The sequence below is a fragment of the Embiotoca jacksoni genome, unplaced genomic scaffold (assembly GCF_022577435.1).
Source record: "Embiotoca jacksoni isolate LCO1_2020_lvr unplaced genomic scaffold, fEmbJac1.0.p SCAF_9, whole genome shotgun sequence".
NCBI lineage: Eukaryota > Metazoa > Chordata > Actinopteri > Embiotocidae > Embiotoca > Embiotoca jacksoni.
In genome coordinates this window covers 127766-137768 of record NW_027185447.1, presented here as the reverse complement: position 1 = coordinate 137768, position 10003 = coordinate 127766, and the positions used below count along the sequence as shown (strand labels likewise).

The 10003-nt window shown below is 38.4% G+C and overlaps 1 protein-coding gene across 3 annotated transcripts in view; it reads right to left on the bottom strand.

Annotated features, from left to right (window-relative positions):
* Positions 1 to 5089: 5089 nt before the first annotated feature.
* Positions 5090 to 10003, bottom strand: part of clcn6 (chloride channel 6) — a 36462-nt gene continuing 31548 nt past the window's right edge. For all 3 annotated transcript variants that reach the window (XM_069141536.1, XM_069141537.1, XM_069141538.1), the window contains 6 exons: positions 9440 to 9626; positions 7963 to 8123; positions 6343 to 6499; positions 6126 to 6233; positions 5885 to 6010; positions 5090 to 5671 (listed from right to left, as the gene is read on the bottom strand). In XM_069141536.1, coding sequence (XP_068997637.1) covers positions 5591 to 5671; positions 5885 to 6010; positions 6126 to 6233; positions 6343 to 6499; positions 7963 to 8123; positions 9440 to 9626 — 820 coding nt within the window. In that variant the 3' untranslated portion in view covers positions 5090 to 5590. The remainder of the gene's footprint in view (positions 5672 to 5884; positions 6011 to 6125; positions 6234 to 6342; positions 6500 to 7962; positions 8124 to 9439; positions 9627 to 10003) is intronic.

The window sequence follows — 10003 nt, the reverse complement described above, 5'->3', positions numbered from 1 at the left end:
GTTAAAAGGGAGTTTTTCCTTCCCACTGTTGGAGGTTTTTCTTCCTGTTAAAGGTGAGTGTCCTCCCAGCTGTCGCTCAGGTGGGAATTGTTCAATTGTTGGATTTCTCTCTAGAATGTTGTACGGTTCTGGTAGTAGAGAGGTTGGGTTGGGTTTCAGTCTTCTGGTGGGGAAAAAGTGCCATGTACCAGGGAGATATTCAAACTTACTTGTTTCAGAGTGGAGAGGATCGTTGTGAAATAGAAGTTGGCATTGAACGGCCGAACATGACATGAGAGAGAGCAAAACCACTGTTGTCTTTGTCTGTGGCACGGGGGAGGGGGTGTGCACAGCTTTTGGTGTTGTAAACAGCAACGACAGTTGGGAGCCTGCCCCTCCTTTAGATCCTTTATACACTGTTGTCACAACTCCTCATATTATCCTCACGATGTCAGGATGGGGAAAGCTGCAAGGTTTTCACTGTCATTGTTATGCATTCTGGCTGCTGTTTCTGTGAGCCATTCCTGATCCCATGAGAAAGTCAATTTTTGAGACCCATTGAGGGGTCCTGTCGCCAGACCGGGTTTTAGATAAGCCTGATTCACATCTGAATTTCAAGTCCTTACAGCATCTTCTTTCATGATATGTATTACATATTTGATAAGGGGAATTTAATAATTATATACCTTGCAAGGAGTCATTAAAAGGCAACACAGGTAGCTAAAGGAGCCGTCAGCCTCCTCCGAATGTTGAAGGAGACATATGCTGTACGCTTGATAGTGTGTGCAATGTTCCACTTCAGAGTGGGTGCATGTCTTATTTTAGCTCACCTAGTTCTCTGTGTAGTGGGGTACCCACCCGTGCCAACCAGGAATTGATCGATTATTGAGGTGTTAAATCAAAGTGATGGCATTGAAATTATATATTATTCTTAAATAAAGTTAATTTTGTGCAACTCGTATCTGTCTCTGTGGTGGGTATCCTCTTGCCTCTACGCCAGAGCAGACCGAATTGGCAAACAACTAAACTTTATTATATTATTATGATTCAGGAACCAAAATTCATCGGAAATCATCTAAGAGTTGTTGAGATTATTTTAGTCTGAATGAAAATATGCTGTATCTCGCTGACAAGAACAATACAAAATGACTAAAGTGGATTTGTTCAGAACATTTATTGTTTGTTTTCTAAGGTCTTTCTGTTGTTATCTCATAACCTAAAAGTTATCAGATTTTTTTTTTTTAAAGCTGTAAGCAGCTCCTCCATTTCTTTTGAAAATTTCATCGTTAATACTGGTCATCTAAAGCCCATACAACCGCTAGTTTGATATACTTACTGTCCAATTTCACGACACATTTTTCCAAAAATCTGTCATAATTATTTAACCTGATGAGTACAGCCATACATTATATTTAAACAAGATACCAAGCATCTTGTGTGATTGACAAAACAGAAGGACGTTTATTTAAACAATACTATAATAATATAAACAATACGAGGCAAAAAACAAGATTTTCAGTTCACTACAATTTTATTCATGTAGTGCCAAATCACAACATAAGTCAGCACAGGGCACAAAGTTAGGTCAAAAAAGTTAGGTGAAAAACTCCCTTTTAACTGGGAGAAACCTCGAATGTCTCTGCTCATTTTATTCCATGGCTGTTAGGTTGTTTTGTTTATTTGTTTTTTTGCCATGTGCCAGTTCAGTGTATTTATGGAAACAAGCACAAGGCACTGTCGAAATCTCCAGGAAACAGAGTGTATTTGGAAAATGGTCCCTTTAGGTCTGGCTTAGCAATGGGACACCCAATGTTCACTGTTTCTGTTTATCTCAAACGTTTCACCGCGCTTGCCATGCCATGTAACATTTAGAATGGACAGCATAAAATGAACAGTGTTAGAATAACAATTGACCAGAGCAATCCCCAGAATATATAAATAAAAACATCCAGGACAACCAGTGTCCATTTTGAAATGTAACTGCATTATTTAATCGCTGACAGCACAAGCAGCAAACTATAAAAATAAAATATTATTTAAAACAAATTATACTCTTCAATAAACTGTAAAGCTAAGACTACAATCAAATTAGGAATGGTTGATGTACATATATGTGCCATTGTGGTTGCTAATAATCCATCTACCTGAAGTGGACTTCAGTCCATCTAAGAGAATAATTACACATCCTTATACTTGCTTTTGCTCACATTTGTTGTCCCTTTTAGGAATGACAATAAAAATATGTACCAGAATATCCGATCAGAAACATATTACATTCCTGGAAAAGCATAGCTACAACAATTGTTTTTTCCAAAACAGGATTTGTTTGTATTTTAAAAGTCAACGCCTATTGAAGTCCGTATTACATAACAAACCTTGGTCAGCCTAACTTGAGACTGTCAAATACATAGTCCTCTTAGCCCTGACACATTCTAACACTGAACCAACTGGATGACAATGAAAATAAGACAATTCGTATGGATTTGCAGACTGCAAGTGGTTAGAAATGTGCAACTTTGAATGAAATGACATGTTCACTAAGCAAATTCTTACGAGAACTACTGAGGTCTTGTTTAGTTGCAAACCACTATGTCAGTCTGTTTTTTGTGCATGCTTTCCAGTTACTATAACAGTGAATTAAAATGTACAGACAAAAATAAAAATGCTACAGTGAAAACGATGATGAAGCAAAATAAAATGGAAAAAAAACCCTGCTGTAAGTCATATCCTTTAACGGTGATATTTCACTTTGGTCGTTTGTTTTACCCTTGCTTTCAAACCGAGAGCAACACCATCAACAATTCACTGAAGCTGTGACTCTTTCAAACACTCAAGTCAGAACAAATTCAAATTTACTTTTTTCTGGAAGTGGTTATGTAGCTAGCTATATTTAAAAATTACTTAATTCTGAATTCTGCCTATAAAAGCTCTAAGACGTCAGTGAGCTGAACACCAGACCTCATGAAACCACTGAACAAGTCTAAACAACTGACTGAATTTTGGCTTCATTTCTTTATTTATATATGTTTCAGGAGATTTTCAAGTCTTATTTAAATAGTTTTGTCCACAAGGACAACATTTTCAGGGGCCTTCCCGACCCAGTTTGAACCAACTGCAAAAAAGGTTAAGGTAATGACTGACCAACAATCAACACAAAAAAAAGTCCTAATGGTCAGTGTTGCTGATTTGGGGAATGAGGCTATGCCTATAGCAGCTGCTATTTGTAGCACATTTTGTAGAAACAATCAGCTTATTTCTCTGTCTTTTCAGTGTTAACTCTTTAACCATTTGCTACAGTGCATGTCAGATGTTAAGGGAAATGCAGAAAAGCTTGAGAAATGAACACAGTACCAAAGTAACTGTTGAGATGGCTAATGCTTTAAATTTAGTGCTATCAAATGGACTAAGATTTTGTGTCCAAACAGAGTAACCCGTCAGTCCTGTTGCTTACAGTCTGAATGTACAGTAACTGCTCATGAATTATCAGCCATCAATAGGGATGGTGTGATGGGTATACAGTGGGTACGGAAAGTATTCAGACCCCTTTAAATTTTTCACTCTTTGTTTCATTGCAGCCATTTGCTAAAATCAAAAAAAGTTCATTTTATTTCTCATTAATGTACACTCAGCACCCCATCTTGACAGAAAAAAACAGAAATGTAGAAATTTGTGCAAATTTATTAAAAAAGAAAAACTGAAATATCACATGGTCATAAGTATTCAGACCCTTTGCTCAGTATTGAGTAGACGCACCCTTTTGAGCTAGTACAGCCATGAGTCTTCTTGGGAATGATGCAACAAGCTTTTCACACCTGGATTTGGGGATCCTCTGCCATTCTTCCTTGCAGATCCTCTCCAGTTCCGTCAGGTTGGATGGTGAACGTTGGTGGACAGCCATTTTCAGGTCTCTCCAGAGATGCTCAATTGGGTTTAGGTCAGGGCTCTGGCTGGGCCAGTCAAGAATGGTCACAGAGTTGTTCCGAAGCCACTCCTTTGTTATTTTAGCTGTGTGCTTCGGGTCATTGTCTTGTTGGAAGGTGAACCTTCTGCCCAGTCTGAGGTCCAGAGCACTCTGGAAGAGGTTTTCTTCCAGGATATCTCTGTACTTGGCCGCATTCATCTTTCCTTCAATTGCAACCAGTCGTCCTGTCCCTGCAGCTGAAAAACACCCCCATAGCATGATGCTGCCACCACCATGTTTCACTGTTGGGATTGTATTGGGCAGGTGATGAGCAGTGCCTGGTTTTCTCCACACATACTGCTTAGAATTAACGCCAAAAAGTTCAATCTTGGTCTCATCAGACCAGAGAATCTTATTTCTCATAGTCACATGTTTGCCAAAAAACACATGAAGGACTCTTCATGTGTTTTTTGGCAAACTCTATGCGGGCTTTCATATGTCTTGCACTGAGGAGAGGCTTCCGTCGGGCCACTCTGCCATAAAGCCCCGACTGGTGGAGGGCTGCAGTGATAGTTGACTTTGTGGAACTTTCTCCCATCTCCCTACTGCATCTCTGGAGCTCAGCCACAGTGATCTTTGGGTTCTTCTTTACCTCTCTCACCAAGGCTCTTCTCCCACGATTGCTCAGTTTGGCTGGACGGCCAGGTCTAGGAAGAGTTCTGGTCGTCCCAAACTTCTTCCATTTAAGGATTATGGAGGCCACTGTGCTCTTAGGAACCTTGAGTGCTGCAGAAATTATTTTGTAACCTTGGCCAGATCTGTGCCTTGCCACAATTCTGTCTCTGAGCTCCTTGGACAGTTCCTTCGACCTCATGATTCTCATTTGCTCTGACATGCACTGTGAGCTGTAAGGTCTTATATAGACAGGTGTGTGCCTTTCCTAATCAAGTCCAATCAGTTTAATTAAACACAGCTGGACTCCAATGAAGGAGTAGAACCATCTCAAGGAGGATCAGAAGAAATGGACAGCATGTGAGTTAATCACAGCAAAGGGTCTGAATACTTATGACCATGTGATATTTCAGTTTTTCTTTTTTAATAAATTTGCACAAATTTCTACATTTCTGTTTTTTTCTGTCAAGATGGGGTGCTGAGTGTACATTAATGAGAAATAAAATGAACTTTTTTGATTTTAGCAAATGGCTGCAATGAAACAAAGAGTGAAAAATTTAAAGGGGTCTGAATACTTTCCGTACCCACTGTATGTACATCGATCAGCCGCATAGTTAAAACCATTAGCAGGTAAAACATAAAGTAGAACACAACAGCCCAGGTGTAAATTCTTCCTTTATAATATACATAATAATATGTTCAGTTGTTATTAAATCTGGTCGAGAGAGGTGTTGATTGAATATAACAGTCATTTTGGAAACTAATTTGTGGGGCTGTTGAACTGCCACATTTTTTTTGATTAATACTAAGAAGTAATCCTAATATTATGTTCCTCCTATGTTGCACCACAAATTACAGTCGTTAACATTTGAACTCACTGGAGAAATGTGTTCCTATTGTACTATAGAGAATGTATGTATGGTTGTGGATATCTGTTTGAAAGATATGTTTGCCTGCATGCAAAAAGGAATGTAACAAGACAAAGGCTTGGGATCAGGTTCAACAGAGTTGAGGGATGGCAAAACTTCCACAGTTGAGTCAAATAGTGATATAGTGCTGTCGTAGTTTGGCCACAAGGAACTCATGGGTTAAATTATGTCTTGTGATTATTCCAACAATCTGAAAGAGATGGCAGACAAGCAACAACAGTTGGGTCAGTCACAACATAAGCCACGTTATTGTGGACTGCGACACAATAGAACTTGTATTTGTGATTCCCTTTGGTGTGTCACTAACAAATACTGAAGTAAAAACATTTTTAAAAGCCCGTACTTGAAGAATTAAACCCTGCATAATTTTGGAACTGAACAAGTGTTTTTGATTAATACTTACTTCTCCGACAGCATTGACCACTGGCAAGTGTCGCAGGCCCATGGTCCTAAACAGGTTGAACACTTGGGAGATGCGGGTGTTGGGTGAAACTGTATATGGACATGGATTCATGTAGGGGGTGACATCCTGGGAACACAGGGATCATCATCTTTTTTTATTAACCCAAATATTTGTTGAATTGAAATTCCTGTTTGTATTCTTAGAAAAGTACTTGTCTAATTCAGTGATAAATTGTTCATACCACTATCATGCGGGGGTTGAGCAGGGTAAGGTCCAGGTCATGGATGTCAGGGTAACGTGGGTAATCTTCAGTCATCTCTGCATAAGACAACCTAGGCTGAGTTGTGCTCTGTGTTGGAGGGTATGGAGAATTTTGTCATAAAAGTCATAAATATACATATGCACGCGTGTGTGTGTGTGTGTGTGTGTGTGTGTGTGTGTGTGTGTGTGTGTCTGACCGACTGATTCTCAGCGTAGCAGACCCCTCGTATGAGCAAGTTGACCAGCTGGGAGCGCAGGATGAGGCCGTGGAAGGTAAGTGGTCTGAAGCGCTCCTCCATGGTCCACTCCTCACTGGGAGAATCATCTGGGTACAGGTTGGGGTAGGGAGCATGCCTGCATGTGGACAGCAACAACACCATAATTACAGGAAGGCAGACTGTTTCAGCACTATGGCACTAATTTTCACAGATTTTCCATGAAGTCCCTCAAGTTAGAAAATCACACTAATAAAACAATGGCAATATTTCGCTTGATGTAGTATTAACCTCCATGATAGAATTTACTATATTAATACATATCAAATGATACTTTTTTCACAATAGATTGGGCTATACTGTTGGTATGTTCTATGGTAAGGAAGGTTTTAAATGCCTAAATAAAAACAAAACAATCAAAGAAGTAAAGTAAAATACAATACAGAGTGTTAAACATACTTGGTTTTTAATAATTTAGTTAATGAGCCAGAAAAACTTGTATTAAATGACAATTATTTAACTTTCTATCTGAATAAATCTTTGTTGATGTGACATAAGATTCCATGCCAAATTAAAATAAAATCACAACAGATAGATCAGTATTTTTAAAATGTTCTTTTGAGGTCAATGAAAGGATTCCATTTTTGTAGAAGTCACCCCGTTAAATCGTTTAGCACCTTTCAGGAGGTGTGGTCATGAATCACTTTGATTATGCTGCCATCTCTTCATATGGAGAATTATTACAGCTTTTCACAAATAAACTCCAGAAGGCACACAAAAAAAACAGTAAGGGTAATTTTTAAATATTACCCCTTTATACATGCTTACACATGTTCAAAAAACGAAATTGGACTTTTCATTTTCATTCACACACAGCTATCTAACAAGAGGTTTCTTTATTCTGTAGCTGTAGTATTTAACCTTACTTTAAGTCCAGAACCCATTACATAATCGCTGTTTTCGCAGTGATTTACAATATGAGTTACATTATGAAATGGAACCGAATTAAAGAAAATAGTTTATAGTTTGGCTTTTGAACAAGACGTGAAACGTCAACAGGCCCTTCAAGCAAGTCCAGCTGCCTTTGATAAATTTGAGATATTTGATGACCTTGGGTGACTAAGAATCTTCACAGGCATGGACATGCATTTCTATTTAAATGAGTAAAAAAATACTCCCTTGCACCTCTACATGAAAACTTTGACAGCGCTCTTTATTCAGCATTGACAGGTCTGTCCAACTGCCTGCTGAAATGCAATTCACCTCCTCACTTTGTTGTCTGTGTTGCTGTAGCATGGAAAACTCATTCAGTTATTGAAGACAAAAGGCTAAAAAGGTTAGCTTAGTCACATCAAAAGGAAATGCATCTAATACTCTTATTGTATTTCACTTTCTTTGTTTGACTGTTTTTATTGAAGAATTTTAGGTCTACCATAATGTAACAACAGTACAATAATCTAAAATGAAAAAAACTCTCTATAAGGCCAGTGTGATATTAGCAACGCAGTTTAGCAGCTTTAATATTGAGCCATCCGTAACTTCAGACTGCGTGTTAAGTAGGACACGTACTTTCCGTGTGTACAGTGCAGGCGTCCGTCCTACCTCCTCTCTAACATTTGCTGCAGCAGGTCCTCTCCCTCCTCTGTAGGCTCTACGACGATGCTCTGCTCATCACAAACATTTTTTAGCTCACTGGATGGGTACGACCTCATGGACTGGCACCGCCGCCGCTGTTCCCCCGCACGGGACACAACACTGGATTTCTACATGTAACAGCAAAGGGTAGATTTATGCCAATAAATCTATTCGCTTTGGTGGTGCACACTTTTCTTGATGTTGAAATCCAGCACCACGACAATAATGACAAAAAAATAATAAATCTTAAATTACATAAGCATCTCAATTTATCTATACATTCTAAAGAAGAATACTTTTAATAGCCCGTTTAATTTTTTTATAATTATGAGAGAGAAGGTTGTCTTTTTAATGTAATCAAAAGAGGAGCTTGAGCCAAACAAAGTATTTTTGTAAATAATTGATATTTTTTATTTTAATTATTTGTTGTTAATTAGTTTCAGTTTCTGTGTGCATTTGATTTAAGATGCAATAAAGATAAAAATCCTCTGTCATGATATATGTTATATATATATCAATATTGTTGTGAAATATATTTTCAGCAAATTCTGTTGATAAACTGCTTATAGATAAAATAATCAAATAGAGCATCTACATTTGTGTAATCTAGAAAAATATCCATTATTTGATTCACACTGAAGCAAAAATCTTGTAAAATCATGTCCACAATGGCCTATTGCAACGAGATTTTAAAACAAAAAAAAAGGTCAAAATATTTTTTTTTTTAAAAAGCTCAGTAAATCCCTAAATCAGCTGCAAACTGTAGTTTTTATCAAATGTTACTTAAGCAGGAAATATTATTGCATTTTTTGGATACTATTTTCAGGCAGATCAATCCAAATTTGTTGCTCAAGTGACAATTCTGGGCACGGTGTGTAGGATTCGGTGAAAAGTGTGTGTTCATGGTTCATGGCACAGAGGAATACGATATATCAGCCTTTGATACAGACACAAAACTTGTTGACGGGATATATTGCTGGTTTTGTTTTTCAAGAGTTTAGATGATTTTTCTCAGTCTTTTGGGAAAAACTTAAAAATTCTTTCAAAAATTAAACATTAATGTACTGTTACATCTATCCATCCATTATCTATACCTGCTACATCACAGCCCATCCCAGCTGACTCTGGACAGGTTGCCCTTCCATCACAGGGCCAACACAGAAAGACAAACAACCATTCACTCACAATCAGAATCATCAATTATCCCAGCACGCATGTCCTTGGACTGTGGGAGGGCAGAATTCTCATTTTAATGCTATAGCACTTTACTGTACACTGTTGCCAGGGTTACAGCATTGTTAGAGAGATGTTTTAAATACATAGTCATTCCTATGTGCTGCTTTTTCCTTGTGTGAAACAATTGACCCCCCTATCCTTATTCATCTTTGTCTGGATATGAGGCTGGGCTTCGGCAGCTAAGAATGTTCAGTGGAACAGGACATACCTTGAATCGGATGTTGTTGCTGATCAGGATGTTGCCCTTCATGAAGTCCCGTTCATTCTGACGGTTTTCGGTGACAACAGGGAAAGCATGGTAGACGGTGGTACGCAGGATGCTGACTAGAGACTGGACTCGTGTGTGTGGGTACACGTAGGTCAAGTTGGGCTCCATAATATCACTGGCTGTCAACCTTGGAGAGATAAGGGAAATGGTACAGATGACTTGAGCACACAGGATGAGCAGTGATGTTACAATTTACCCAGTATGGGTCTTCAAAGGGCCTACATTTGACCTGAAGCTGTTAACAGCTGATGTCCAATGTCTGAGGGTCAGAAATTCAAGAGAGAAAGAAACTCAGCACTTGCACTTTTGGAAATTTGCTGGCAGTTCCGGCAAGGGTGGGAAAAGAATAAATTAGGCTATTATCATGGTCCACCATGTGCAGTTCTAAAAGTGAATAGAGCAGCTCAAATCTTCAGCTAAGGAACAAAAAAGGACACTTTTTAAAGTTTACTTCACATTGACAGACTGGGATTGAAACAATAATAATTATTCAGCGTGCTGCAT